This window comes from Idiotropiscis lumnitzeri, chromosome 13 (genome assembly GCF_059441095.1).
Source record: "Idiotropiscis lumnitzeri isolate Australia: NSW breed Sydney's pygmy pipehorse chromosome 13, RoL_Ilum_1.0, whole genome shotgun sequence".
In the NCBI taxonomy this organism is placed as follows: Eukaryota; Metazoa; Chordata; class Actinopteri; order Syngnathiformes; family Syngnathidae; genus Idiotropiscis; species Idiotropiscis lumnitzeri.
Genome location: NC_142403.1, coordinates 2,529,346 through 2,544,886, shown reverse-complemented (window position 1 = coordinate 2,544,886; position 15,541 = coordinate 2,529,346). Strand labels below are relative to the sequence as shown.

General features: G+C 40.1%; 1 protein-coding gene across 4 annotated transcripts in view; it reads left to right on the top strand.

Annotated features, from left to right (window-relative positions):
* LOC148324034 (contactin-associated protein-like 4) overlaps positions 1–15,541 on the top strand; it is a 118,643-nt gene that overhangs the window by 28,961 nt on the left and 74,141 nt on the right. For all 4 annotated transcript variants that reach the window (XM_088312557.1, XM_088312556.1, XM_088312555.1 and 1 more), the window contains exon 4: positions 14,412–14,559. In XM_088312557.1, the coding sequence (XP_088168683.1) occupies positions 14,412–14,559 (148 nt within the window). The remainder of the gene's footprint in view (positions 1–14,411; positions 14,560–15,541) is intronic.

Genomic DNA, 15,541 nt, shown 5'->3' with positions numbered 1-15,541 from the left:
GGTTGGGAAAATCTGATCATCTTTCATTAGCTATGTTTTCGTAATTCAAAGTGAGATGGGGGACGTGAGTATTTTTAGGACATCACACTGGAGCAGAATGCCGCAAATTTCTTTTTTATTGTGTTCTGTTCCTCCTGGGAAGATTAAGATGTCCTCGGAGGGTCGAGGCCGGGGAGTTACGCAGGAGGGTGGGGTACTGACAGGCAAAAAAGGGTCAAGTGCCCAAAGCTCGGTTTATCCCGGACACACCCTTCCGTTCTGGGCCAAATGGTCCCTCTTGGCCCTTGATGTGCGTTGAAAAAAACCTGGACCTTCTAGTAATTAAACAGTGGCATGTTTAAATGGGGGCAGGTGTGCTCGAGTTTAATTCTGGACACAGCCACCTCACTAGTTATGCATCCTCATGCAACCACTTAATTCTGTTAATAACTACTTTCCTACATAAAGGGGTTCCAATTTGATTCCCAATTGAGTTGAATCAGTTAAATGTCACTTTCATGGTGGCGAAAGCAAACTTCAAATGGCATGGAGACAAAGTTGAGTTAAATTGACTTTGAAATCTAACTTTAACAACTAACTGTACCAGTTAGTGTGATGATTAGTGAATTTAAAAAAAAAACACTCCAGTATTTGTTGTGACAGAACAAGACTTGACTTGCAACTTTCTTGAACCAAAACGTGACCTGACTTGACTTGAAATCAGTAGTGACTCAATTTGAATTCCTTGTTTTTTTCCCCCCATAGTAACTTGTGACTTGAAGGTTACCAATTATGACTTGTACATATGTGACTTATTCTCTCCTCTGGTAAATAGCGTGACTTGATAAGCAAGAAACCAATTAATTCAAGAAAAAAGAAGATAAACTTGACAGTTTACAGAATGCTGTGACTACGTGCAGTGGCGCAAAAAGTATGCATGCGGCGCTTAGGGGCGCCACGGTAGAGGGGGCGCCACGGGGGGCGCCAAAGCGATGGGAGGAAAATACATTTTGAGTGGCCATTTTATGTATTAACTGTTTGTTCACGGGTATGGTTTGATCTAATCACTAATACTAATATAGGCACGTCACTAACAGGCGCCCCTCTGCTCCGCGACTATCAGCGGCGCCCCCTGCCCTCCTGCGCGCTGCGCGCATACACAGATACAGACAGAGTCCTATGCGCGCGATCTCGAGTACGCGAGCGGTGAGTGTTTACAATTCAAACGTCTGATGATGGTAAAGATGGAGAAGCAAAATAGAATTATTCCAGTGCACAAAGTTGAAAAAGAACGATGGTGAGGGAGAAAGATTATGCAGGCATGAAAATCAGCTTTTCAAAGTGGTTAAAAAATGTGGCATGATATAAAGTCAGTGGCTGTGTGTGTCTAATAAAAACCAGCACATTTGAACAAGGTTCTTAAGGCAGGAACATTCCCAGAAATGTTTCTTTTTCATTGTTATCATAAGGGCGTTCAAAAACCCTTTTCCACCACTGTATATGAGTCTGACTCTCATCAGATGCAGTGTCTAATAGGTTACTTGTAAATTAATTAAAAAATAAAATCAAGATTGATTAAGCCAATCACCAACTGTAAAATAAAACATTCAATAAAAGTTTGAAATAAAATAAAATACAATACAACTTTATATAGCGCATTTCACAAGAGTTATGTTCCCCCCAAATTTTATTTACAAGCTGAATATAAAAAATGTAATTATTATTATTATTATTTTATATATTTCTTTTTTTTGGGGGGGGGCTGGGATGTGTCTGCATACCCCCCAGAAAGTTGGTAGTTACGCCCCTGACTATGTGTAAACAGAAAACATGGCTATGAATGGTTCTTTTGTCCTAATTCACAGTAATTTTGAAATTGATCTCATTTTCAAGTTTGCACTTCAGTTATTTCCATTGAAAAATAAAATAAAAATAAAAAATTCACACAACCAATCAGCAGAGAATCTAACTCCATCCTGTGCCTGCATACTGAATCACATAGATGGGCGCCTTGCTAAACTTTGCCGTCATTCGTCAGCGTCGTGGGCACTTCATTATGATGAACTGAACCAGACTGTAATTGTCAGTGGGTCAATCCATCCGAACATAAAAAAATAAATAAATAAACAAACAAAAAAAATAACAGGTATAAAAAAAATAAACTTTAATCACAATAGTAAATGCAATGCACTATATATCAGTTTAACAACACAATACGGTGCCTGCCCAAAGCTTTACACAAGACATACCCTTACATGTATCTTACATACACTTATTTGCCAATCGGTTGAACTGTTAAGTACACTCGTGCCGGCTTGCTGCTGATTTAAAAGTTTTACGTCAAAGTTTAGTGTACCTCAAACTGCTAAAGGTTTGCCTATAGGAAATCTTTGTGGAAAAAGTTGCTATGACTATCAATGTTTTTCTTTGTCTTCTCTGTCTTTTGGTGGTTAACAAACAAATTTCTGTGCATTACCGCTAGTGATGGGTCCAACGACACCGAGGCGTCGATGCGCGCGCCGAGCTTCCAGGGCAAACCCCGTGTCGGTGCGCGTACTGCTTTGAGAAAGTCACGTGACCACTACCAGAATCGTGTCGACACAGCGGTCGCGCGCCAAACTGTGTTCATAAGGAAGCGCATCTGTCAACAGGATGGACGCTCAAAACAAACATCGAGTTATTGGCGCGTTACTTTGCATTAAATATCCGCAAGATGGAAGACGTCACTGTTGATGCGCACTCAGAGGTGCAGCGCTATATGTCCGCAGGACACGTTGCACGTACGGAAGACCCGCTCTTATACTCGAAGTCCATGGAGGCAACGTTCCCTCACCTATTTATATTAGCCACACAGGCGTTGTGCACACCGGCCTCTTCAGTGCCTTGTGAGAGGATCTTCTCAAAGGCGGGGGAAATTGCCTCAAAAAAAGAAATAGACTGAATAACAAAACGCTGGAGAAACTAATTTTTTGGAATAAAAATCTTTAATTACAATGAGTCCATTGTCATTCACAACACTTTTATTGTTCACTTAATTTATCAACTGCGTCTCGAATATCAAAGATTTTTTTTATGAAATTGCGTGTATGTAAAAATAATGTGAAAGCAAATGCCTAATCAGAATCAGAAATCCCTTTGTCATTGTACTCAAGTGTGCAACGAGATTAGAGAGCTCCCCTCTCCAGTGCATTACAACAATAATTCAGTTAAATATATAAATTAGAAAAGAGAATAATTAGTGCAATGGAAAGTAATACGAAATAGGATATATAAAAACACATCACGTCGCTAATCAATGGAATTGGATAAAATTAGTTTGACAGATCAGTGTCAGATGACCCTGTCAAATGTTTCCTGCAAGTCCACCAGGTGTCAGTATTCAGCAACACAGTGTCAACACAGTGTCAATACATTGTGTCACTGTGTCGAAACGATACAGGATGCCTCATCTACCCATCACTAATTACCGCTATCCTCTGAATTGGAATGTGGCTCTGGCTAATAATATTTCACAGTCTCTATTTAAAGGTCAAGTCAACCCCAAAAAATTATTTGCAATGTTATATTCTCTTTTCACGAGTCTAAACATGACATACTGATTTATATTGCATTTGTAGAATAGGAGTTAAGCAGCAAAATCCACCTGTTTTAGCCATCTCGGGGGATAGCCATTTTGCCACTCTTTGTTGACTGAAAATGACATCACAGTTGCTCAGGGTTGAAGTAACGACCAATCAAGGCTCACCTATTTTGCCCACATACTTTTAAATACTCTAAGGTCCAATCCCATTACCCACACTTGCAGCCTTGTTCCCCTCAATTGCACTGTCCCGTCGTAGCTACGAGAGTTTAGGGTGTCCAAATTCTTAGAAGTGCTGTGTCGCCTCGCCCCTTTTGCACCCTTGCTACACAATCCCGCATCCATGTCTCCTCAGACAAAGTTTATTACCCACAATTCATTGTGGATTGGACCAAAATAGCGAGAAACTGGTGACATTTGGTGGAATTCCTGTGCCCATGCCGAAAAAAATGGTTCTTCAAAAGTACATATCGAATTATTACATAGGTTATCAGTTGTATATGTGTAATTTCAATCGATGTTTTAAAACGTATTTTGTAGCTGCTGTAGCTGCGACCTTGTGCGCATATGGCACAGATCGTGTAGGTATGGTGCAGGGGGGTGTGCACGCCGCATGTTGTGCAGAGCGTACTCCGTACGTTGTTTGTTTTTTACTCGTTTTGCTAGCATTTGGGTTTAATTTTAGCGTAAGGCGACCGAGACAATTAGCATCTTGACATGCGTCAATAGTCTAATGTAATGGAGAGAAGCCCGTCATGTTTCAAATGAAATATTTTTCATTCTCGAATAATAATTAAACTGGAAGTATTGCAATGTTTTATTTCTTGTGTGTGCAGCCCACTGTGGCCCAGTCCTGGGTACTGCGGTGGTTCCCAACCTGGTGGTTGGTTACCACTGCCGTAGGGTTTAGGGTGGGGATTGAGATTGGACCAAAATCCTTCTCCTACCTCTTCCTCTCTTAATTTACTGGTGGATTACAGTGCTCTAGTGCTTAGTGCCACTGACTGTGCAGCAAGCACAATGGGTGATCCTGTACACTATATGCCGTCTACTCAAGCAAGGATGCTGGATTCACTCCTGTGGACAAATACACATGAGACAGGCGTGGCGTGTTTCCGTCAGTCGTCACCGAAACGAAACTCTCAGGTCCGTCAGTACTTGACCCAGGGGATGTCGCTATGGCTGATATTGGCAAAGACACCACAGGCTATAATTTCCTCTTCATGTTATGTCCAATTCAGGTAGCAGTTCTTATGTGAAACAAGAGCTTAAGCAACAACAATGGCAACATCATTATTTCAGATGAATGAAATAAATAAATGAATAACCCTTGCGCACCTCCCCTCTCATTATCTTACTGTATCTTCACAATCGTAAAGCTTTTAATCCCAATCTTCCCCAAAACAGACGAGGTTTCCTGTACTGCTACACATCTTGTGTACAGAATGACACCCATAGACAAGTACACATGCTATTCACTTGAGCAAGGAACCTGAATCACTATTGAGCATTTCAGAATGCACAGTAGCAGACCTTGGTGGTTGAAGTCTGAGACGATTGTGTGCAGACTTGTCTGTGACAACTAAATTATGTGAATACCTCATTCCACATAATCAGTTAGAACAGACCTATATGTACGTGCGTGAGAAAGCTGGACAAAAGGGGCAGCTGTCCACAATGTCGTAGTCTGTCTTATCATTCATGTTATTGCAAGCAAGAAACATCATAGGTTTAAACAACGGACTGAAAAAAAAGAAACACTGCCAAAAGAACACTACTCACATCTCTCTAACCAACCTGATTGGCTGAGGCTAATAGGCTCCCAGAACACCTCAGTAATGTTTTTGTGCTATTTTTATTCCTTTTTGAGATATGAATGGCATGAGAGATATGTTTTCTTTGTTTCATTGTTTGCTTGTATTCTGCTCAGTGATAGTTTTGGTTTTGATTTGAAACCGTGACGTCGGTCACATGATGCGATGTGGCCGGTGTATAAAGAAATCTTTAGGGAGCCCAACATCTTTGTCAGTTAGTACGCAAAGTGTTTGGACTTCGCTCGAACACCTGAAATGGGAGAAAAACTCAAGCACATTCTCTAATCAATGCGCGTGCACGTTTGTGTGTGTGTGTGTGTGTGCGTGCGGGGGTGAGTCTGCGAGATTATAAAGGCAAACTATGCGCGACATTGACGCAGTGAAATGCGCATGGACGTCCCTTGTGGGAGTATAAAGAAGCCTTTACTGTCATAAATGGTGGTGAAAAGAAAAAAAACGTTTGTCACTGTCTGCTCTGAAGAGATATAAAAGAACTCTTTGCAAGTGGATAACGTAAAGAGAGTGTTAAGCCTTAAGTACAGAGCAGGGTTGCCAACATTAGTCGACTAATAATGACGACAAGAGCGATCCAAATTGTCGACAATTAATTTAAGTAGTCAACAAGTTGTTCATATATTTATTTATTTGGTGCATTACCTTTCTCTTGAAAAAGCCTTGTCACGCTGGCTTTATGCCTGTCTGTTTTTCTTTTTCCTAATTTACTACCGTACTCCGATTTCACAACCGCTTGAATTTGAAAAAAAAAGACTTGATGCCCAAGAAGAGTGAAATTTGTTTTGTTAGTAGTTTTGTAGTTTTAGTACAACTCTGCATAGTGTATTATTATGGTTCCATTTTAAAATGCGATTTAATTACTAAAGATTTTAAGGTCACAATTGTGCCTTCAATTTAAACTGCACCATCATTTATAAACATCTAAGAAATGCTGCCACAAGCTGTAACGTTTAATCAAAGTTCAATGCTGTGTCATCCTATTTATTTCTACATACCTTAAATAAGAGCATCTGCTTGCTGGTGTGACATGCCACAATTTATATATGATCAGATTAGTCAACTAATCGTGACTGGTGATTAGTCGATTACCAAAAATAATCGCTTGTGGCAGACCTAATACAAAGTAATGCAGAAACTGTGATTTCTTTTGTATGTGTCATGAAGTCATGACCATTTTTGTGAGGAGAGATTGTAGCGCCCTACTAATTTTCTTTTTATTGTTGACATTGTAAAATTCAATATAAGTTGTTCCAGTCTCTCATCATAGAGGACTGAAGACGACGGGAACATTGATGACCCTTTGCATTCTCTTGCCAAATTTTTTTTGTTCCTTCACAATCTTTGCATTCCCTTCAGTGAGAGAGAATGCAGTCTTCTATTTTTATACAATACAAAACATTGCGGGGAATCCGACTAGGCTGGGAAAATCTGAAAATATCTGTTTATAAATTATTCTAAATGAAGCAAAAATGACAATGAAGTTACAATTTTTTGCATGAAAAGCGTGTTTTCTCCTCTTTCTGGTTCAAAACCTGCGTTTTTGTTTTGTTTTTTACGGACCGTTACGCCCCCGGGAGCTCTGGTAAATAATGAACACATTCATCATTTGAGATAGTCGGCCCCAACTAATTTTAGACCCCATTATCGGGACAAATCCACTCTTACCACACCTCACTCAAAATGATGATTTTATAAGACAGTCTTATATCTCATGAGATAGCCGGTTGTTTGATGTCATGTGTTGGGAAGGTGCAAAATTGGAACCAAATTGGGTGTGGACGTGGCCTTAGATTGTGTATGTGTCTCTCATGTTGTGATTGATTGGTGCATGTACCCTCTCGGTGTGTTGCTGTTTCATTGTCTGTACATGGTCTGTTGGCCCCAATCTCTGTCAGCCAATCAACTTCCTACCTGTTCTCGTGTTCTAACCAGCTGTGTCTCATCTGTGTAATTAATCCCTCAGTTTGTTGTCAGTGTTATCTCTTGCTTGCACTTCTTCTAGACTTGAGGTGCCTGTCGGTTTTGTAATTTGCAGATTTCTGAAAATACCCCGCGCCCCATCCTGCTTGTTTATAGCAATAAAAAAAGCTGTTTTTCTTAGTCTTTTGCTTCACTTACTATACTCTGTAAACCCAAAAATTAGTAGAACTAAAAAAAGTGACACAATCAATAGCCTCACTTTTTTTGAGTTGAGTAACTTGAAAGTGAAAGGTTTATAGAACACAAAAGGTTCGATGACATGCAACTTGCAACATCTATTTATAGCACTTATAAGCTTTCTGTTACAGGAACTAAGTTATTCTTGGTTGTACGACTTTAACACATTTCGGTTTTTAAATCACTGGAATAAGTTAACTAATCTGAAATAAAATAAGTACAAAACGACAGATTTTATGTTAATAACACTCAATGTTTGAGTTGTAATTTTTTAAAGTCCACTGTAGACGAATATGTTAAATTGCTTAAAAATATGCAACTGAAAATGTTTTTTTCTTTTTTTTTGAGGCAATAAATTGCCTCAAGAAAAGTGACTCTTATACAATATAAAATATTTCATTTTAGTTTCATTGGCACACTGCAGGATTTTCACAAGAACCATGGTGGAAAAAAAAGTCTAGAGCATGCGGGTTACTCAAACTGTGCAGGTACTGAAACGTCAGGTATACAGCAGGACCTAAAAGCACTTCAAAAAGTTGTGCAACACAACTGAACTAGGCATAATTCTCTGGCTCCCTACTGGGGGCAGGCTTTTTATGGAGAGGCTGATGCTCGGATTGCACCCTGGTGTGCCTCTTGCCAGAAGCCTGCCACACCCATCTGCTCGACACTTCAGGAGAAAAACGAACCAACACACAAACGGACCCACCTTGCACACAAAATGAACAAAATATTGACACCTCCGGTGAAAACCAAGCAAAAATGTTTGTATGAAATCAAAAGTGTTGGTCAGTGCTTTCAGAAAGATGATACATAAATCAGTCTGAAACAAGCTTTTACCTCCCAGTTAAGTAGAAGCACCCGTGGCAGGGTTTTGACCTTCTAGACCTTGATTTACCACTTCTATTCAGTGTCCATTCATGCTAATGCATATAGTTTACCCAAATCAAGTTGGTTTGGAATGTTTTCATCCATTTGCAAATTATTTGTTGTGATTTATTTGGTTAAACACTTTGACATCCAGTTGTATGTATAATGTGCTACATAAATTGCATACCCTTTTTGAAACAATACAATCAAGACGATAATGAAATTATAATTTCTTTAAGTTACAGCTAATTAATTTTATGCATACCCAAAAATTTGAATAGTTCAATATAATCCAAAATGATCCGTTTAAATTACTCATAAAGCATAACATGTTGCACCAACTTGACATAGTTAAGATAGCAGTACCTTTTGTAAACATTTGAGTATTGTCTACTTAATATATTTAATTATTTTTGAATGTTTGGTTTTACTGTGTACATGGACTGAGCTGGACATTAATACTTCAACTACACTTTAAAAACAGATTGGTTATAAAGACTACCAATCTAGTTAATCTTATGTTGGTTACATTAAACAATGGATTGGTTCCTCCCACATTCCATAAACATGCATGGTAAGTTAATTGTACACTCTAAATTGTTCCCTGGTGTGGATGGATGTTCACCTCTGTTTACCCTGCAATTGGCATTTTTCAAATTAACCAATATCTTAGTTAAAATGACCAATTTGTATTGATTGGCCCTATCATCAATATAGATTGGTTGCTCTACCAAAGGATTGGGCATACACATCAATACCAACTAGGTTGGTCAAATATAACCAATTTTGGTTCAATTTATCCAATCCATCTTTGGGCGTATTAGTGACGATTCGTAAACTTCAATCTATGTACAATGTATGCACAGCTCACGAAAATACTGTTGGTAGCAGCACTTCAGCTAAAACTATCAGGAACATCATGGCAACACATCAAGTTGACTACGTCAGGGGAGGGATGTCACTGGTCACAACACTCCTTAGAGTCATGATTTCAAATCAAAACCATAAATATCTCTGAACACTATACAAGCAAATAATGAAACAAAGAAACACAATTAACACAAAACAAGCATCTCTCATGTCATTCCTATCACCAAAAGAAATAAAAATAACACAAAAGCAGTACTGAGGCATTCTGGGAGATTATCAAACTGAGGCATTCTGGGATTTTATCAGCCTCAACAGATTAGGGAGATGTGAGTGGTGTTTTTTTTTTTTTTTGCAGTCTGTTGTCTAAACAAGTGATGTTTCTTGCTTGCAATAACATGAATGATAAAATAGACAGCTGCCCTTTTGTCCAGCTTTCTCTTGCACCGTCACTGAAAAAACATATTCACATAATATATTTGTCACACTCAATCTGTAGCATAGATGTCTCAGACTTTGGCCAGCAGGGTGTGCCGACATGCACTCTGCAATGGCCCAAAGGGACAGGCTACATGGCTGTCAGAGTTGTTCAGGCAGAGTTGTTCAGTCTATAGAATAGGCGCATTGCATGACAAGGCTAAAGTGCGCCTTCTAGTCTGCTTACCACATAAATCAAAGCCACGGTTATTTCATTCACGCAAAACGACAAAGGTTAGAAGAATTGACATACTCAGCAGGTGAAACAAAAAATGCAGTGTTGAATACATTCAGAAATAGTCTGTCTCATGTAAGTGAGTATTTTTTACATTTTTTAATGCAAATACGTGATCCATTAACTCCATTGGAACATTCATCCTATCAAATTTACACTGTATTCTAAAATGCATTACCTGTGCACATTATTCAAAACTAATATGAATTTACCCTTCGTCCTCGAGACAAGATGGTAGAAACAAAGATCATTAATTAATGTTTACTTTCATTTGTTTTTAATGTGCTCATCAGACCCTATTTTAATTTCAAATCCACGCTCAGGCCTTCCTGTTCTGAGTTTGCATGTTCTCCCCACGTGGATTTTCTCTGGGTTCTGCGCTTTCCTCACACGTTCAAAAAATATGCAATGATTTGCGGTGAGGTGAAGATTATAACTGGACAAGTCCTCAGGTGTGAATGTGAGTATGAAGGGTTGTTGTCAAATTTGTGTCCTGTAATGAGCTGGCAACCAATCCATTATGTACCCAGCACCCTGCCCAAACTTTGCTGGAATAGACTCCAGTACACCTGCAACCTGAGTGAGGATAAGCAATATGAAGAATAAAGGGATGGATACATGGATGAATGGGTAAAAACATACAGTAATCTCAAAGTATGCAATAATGAATCTTGAAAAGGAGTGAACAATAATAGATGGTCACTTGAAAAGCAATGTCAGAAAGGCAGATAGATGGAGGAGGGGAGCAGCAGGAGCTGTATTACAAATGTTCATACAGTACTTTGTGATCTCCATGAAATAAATTCATCTCAAAACAATGTAATGTTATAATTAATTCATTTGTTCAATACCTAGAGCAGATGTTCTACATTGCTGTGGTAGGTTGTAATCATGCAACAGCAAAGATGTAATTATTGGTGCGCCAAAGTACTGTTGGGAAAACTATTTTAATTAGACTGTTGAGTGAATTATATAGTCTTTAACATTCCTGTATAATGATTACAGGGTAGGGCATGAATGAATTCATGATTGTTCGTGATTATGAACATAGTCAGTGTTTGATGGGGGGAAAAAATCAGTTTTATCATTTCAAATAATATTAAAAAAAATCCAATTGATATTTTCTCATGGTGGATATCTGATAGCATCTAAATAAATTTCCTTTCTTCTCTGATTCTTCCTCTTGCTTGTCTTTCTGCTCTTACACTCGACCTGCCTTCCTGAAGGCCTGTCAGAGGGCACTCATCTCTCCAAAAATGCTGAGAAAAACTAAATGAGATGCTACTCAGAGCTATTTGGTGAACTTAATGCTCCACTGCCCAGACAGATAAGCCCTTCAGAATGCTGAAGACGGCACTGAGATGATAATTACGCACTACCAGATAAGCCAATTTCAGTCACAGAGCAGCACATCAAATGTACTCAGACATCCGCGTCTACATTATCAAACACTCAGCTTCTTGAGACAAGATGGAAGGAACAAAGGTCATGCGTTTGAATAATTGTATCCACAATTTTTCCACCAATTCCAGTGGATCCCAAACATTTGTTACGGGGCCACAGAGAGACAAATAAAAACAAATCCATTTTGAATGGACCATTGAAACTGGGGGGACAGCTAACGGGAATCTGCCCGAAGGAAAATGTCACAGGCGGACAGCCTAACCATCTGCCCCAGGTGATATTCTTGAGCTGTAGTCAAATGCCTGTCTGCCTGAAGGTTGTGTTGGTCTGTGAGAGACAGAGCGGTCTGGCATGCCCCTAGATGGCACAACAACAGCAGAGATGGTAACAGACAGAGGGAACAGTGACCTCTTGCTCCTGGGAAGGGAATAACAAGTGTTGATATCCATGGGCAACCATAAACTGAGTCACGCCTGTGGACTAGGACGTGAGGGAATTCTGGGAATAACTGGACCCATGGAAGATGTAGGCTCCAGAAGGCAGGCTGGCGGGCCGAGACACACCTAAGGACTGCAGATCCTCATTGGCTGCCACTGACTGTCCATTGGTCTGTGGTGATAATCTGAAGACAGGATGGTAGACTATGCCAAAAGATCTTTACAGATGGCTTTTCATATCTAGGATGCGAACTAGGAACCCCAGCCAGAAACGCTGTCAATGGGGATGCAATGGAGCTTGAAGATTTGGTTGATTAGTGTGTCCACTATCTCAAGGGAGGAGAGAAGTTTGGGTAGTGGAATGAAATGAACCATCCTGGAGAATCGGACAACCACGGTCAAAAAGACCGTGTTTCCATTGGAGTGAGGCAGACCAGAAACAAAATCAATTGACAGGTGGGAACAGGGGCCGGCTGGGTATGTATGCGTAGAGGTTGCAGGGAGCAATGGTGAGTGGACTTCCTTTTGGAGCAGATGAGACAGGCGGTGACGAACTCCTTTACACCCTGGGTCATCTGGGGCCACCAGAAGCTTTGTTGCAGGAACTTCAGATTTCAATTCACCCTAAGATGGGAAGCCAACTTAAAGCTGTGTCCTTATTGCAAGATTTGAGAGAAGATAAATCTAGGATGAAGAGCCGATCCTCAGGACCAGAACCAGGAACTGGTTCCTGCTATTCCGCTTCCAGAACTGCCCACTCGACGTCCCACACAGCTGAGCTGATGATGGCTCTTGCCTCTCTGGAGAGGGATCATGCATTCAGGAGAAAACATAAGGCTTAACTTTATGATAGGACAGAAAGAAATGAAAGGTTCTTAAAATATTAGTCCCTCTATACAAAAAAAAAGTGACATAATATAAATGTGTTTAAGAATAGTGCATCTATGTGAAAATGGCGGTCAAACACACTCTACCGCTACCACCACTTGAAGAAAGACACAGTTGTTAGGGGAGGAGACAGTGGGAGGCAAGTTAAGCCGATGAGAAGGTTCCCTGGAGGTTTTTGTATCATTTACCAGTGGGCTGGCTCCTGGGATCCCAAGGTGACTTTTGGGTCAGCGCGGACACTGGCTAATGAAATGTTTGAACCTTCCACAATAGATGGAAAAACTCTGTGAAACCTGCTGGGTGCGTTCCTCCCAGCGGAGGCAGATCCTGCGGAGTTGCATGGATTCTTTTCCGATGGCAGCAGATATCTGGGGGCTAGTGGAAGGCAAGGCAACTATTCAATAGTTAGCAGCACGAGAGGAGGACGGGCGGGCGATTGTCAATCCGAATCACCAACTCGATCATTAAATACAAAATGCATGATGAAATGAGCAACACATAAACTGAGGTGTTTTGAGCTCAATCAAGATTTGCTCTGCGCATATTTTGCAGAGCAGGCTCGGTGCGTGGGAATCACCTGTCACTGTTAATCCATATTTCGAGGAGGTCTCCTGGTATTGTCTGTGAAATGCACCTTTCTTTTTCTTCTTGGTCATAGATTCTTGTGTAGTCTCATCAGTCTACCTTTTAATCATTGCAAAGAAACGTAGCAAATAAGTCTTTTTTTTTTCGTTTTTGTAGCTTGGGGTGTAATATTAGCAATACATGATTGAGACAAACATCTTGACACGCGTCAAGAGTCCCATCTTTGATGTATGTAATGCAGAAACGCCGGTCACTTATCAGCCTCGGATAATAAATAAACTTGAAGTACTCTAAGTTTTTCATTCCTTCATCTGTGTGGCCCTGTTCAAAGTAGCGTTCAACGGGCCAATGGTTGAGGACCACTGGTCTACATAACAATAAGCAGAGCTGGGCACTTGACTCTTTTTTGCCGGTCAGTCCCCCACCCTCCGGCCGCGATATGGCTAGCCTTCTGGCCTTGACACTCAGACCTTAATCAGTTGGTAGTGATGCTTTTGACGTGTTCAGAGGCAATTTTTGAGATGAACTTTCAGCCACTTCGCAAACACATCACACGCGCGAGATATAATTTGTGGGCCGGACTAAATTCAACAACAGGCCTTTGTTAATTGAACCCTTTTTTAAACGTTGTCACCCACTAACCCCGCCCCAAAAATGGGCGGGCCAGAGGGCCGGACCTTTTCCGCCCACGGGACGGACTGCCCAGCTCTTAGAATAGGTAATGAAAGCTATGAAGAACAAAGAACAGAAATGTTAAGGGAAAGAAATCATTAAGTTTTCATTTTCTTAGTTTGTAATGTATTTAAATAGCACAGAAAGTAGCTTTGTAAACCAGCCTGAGTAATATAATGTTGAAGATTAGAGTTTGTGATAAACTTGTAGCTTCTCCACATGAGAACCACAATTCCCTGCGATTGGCTGACAACTAATTTGGAGTGTACTGCCTGCAGACAGCTGGGAATTGGCTCCAGCCTGCCCTGACCCTCGTAAGCGGCTAGATAATGGGTGGATGGATGCTCATTGCTGTCACTACTATGCAGCTACATGATTGACCATTTTGTGAAATGTGGACCATTTTATTTAACAAGACATGGTTTTTCCAGGCTCTTCCAGGGAACAGCAATGCTGACACTGTGGTCCAGTACAAACTTGAACAAACAGTGGTAGCCCGCTTTCTCCGTCTCATCCCTGTGAGTTGGAACCCAAATGGGAGGATTGGACTTCGACTAGAAATATACGGATGTCACTATGGTAATTGCCCTGTCTGATCAAAATTCTGTTCTATGTATAAATTACCCCCAGAAAAGAATATGGATTTATTTATTTTTTACTAATGCTAACTAAATTATCAGAGAGTAGTGACGATATCCCTTTTTTCCAATAAAAGATAAAGATAAAGAGGTCCTTTATCCTACACTGGGGAAATTTGCAACTGGGGAAATTTGCAGTCTTGAACCAGGGCTGTTGTCAAGTCCACCTTTATTGAGTCTAAGTTAAGTCCAAGACACAAAAGTCTGAGTCCAAGTCAAGTCATTGTCCAGATTACTTCAAGGGTATACTTTAAGACGGAAAAATACTATTTTAACAACCATAAAATTAGTGAAATTTCATTATGCTCAACACTCTTGGATAGCATGGAACTCATCGTTTTATTAACCGTGTGTGCAGATCAACAACAAAAAAATTTTTCAAACACAATGTTGCTAAATTAATGGGGGTCATCTTCAGGGGGAAGACAATGAGATTGGGCACCGGGGAGCAGCAAACTGCACTGAGCAGTGAGAGGCGGCTACAAAATAGCACTGAAGTCAAAGCTAATGAATGAACCTAAATGCGCAAATGCAGCAAGGTTTGTTGTCCCTGATCCCCACACATTCAGGTTCACCAATCAGATGACTATTTTGATGATCTGAAAAACTTTTGTTTCAAGCTTTGTTTGAATGAAGGACGTTAATTTTCAACGAATAATTCCATGATTAATTGTGATAAATCACATTAATTTTATTAATTAATTAATCACACAAAATACTATTTTTTGCAAAGCTTGTAACGAGTATTTACTTGAACAATATTTTTAAATTGATGTGAAATCACCAAATATGCAGTATATTTAAATATTTTGAGGCATTTTTCTTCTAAACATTTCTCAAAACTGCCCACAAGTGCCAAACTCCAGCAGTCTTGGTTTTCAAGGCCTAGTGGTAACTTGAACACGGTGTCTTGTTCTGGGATG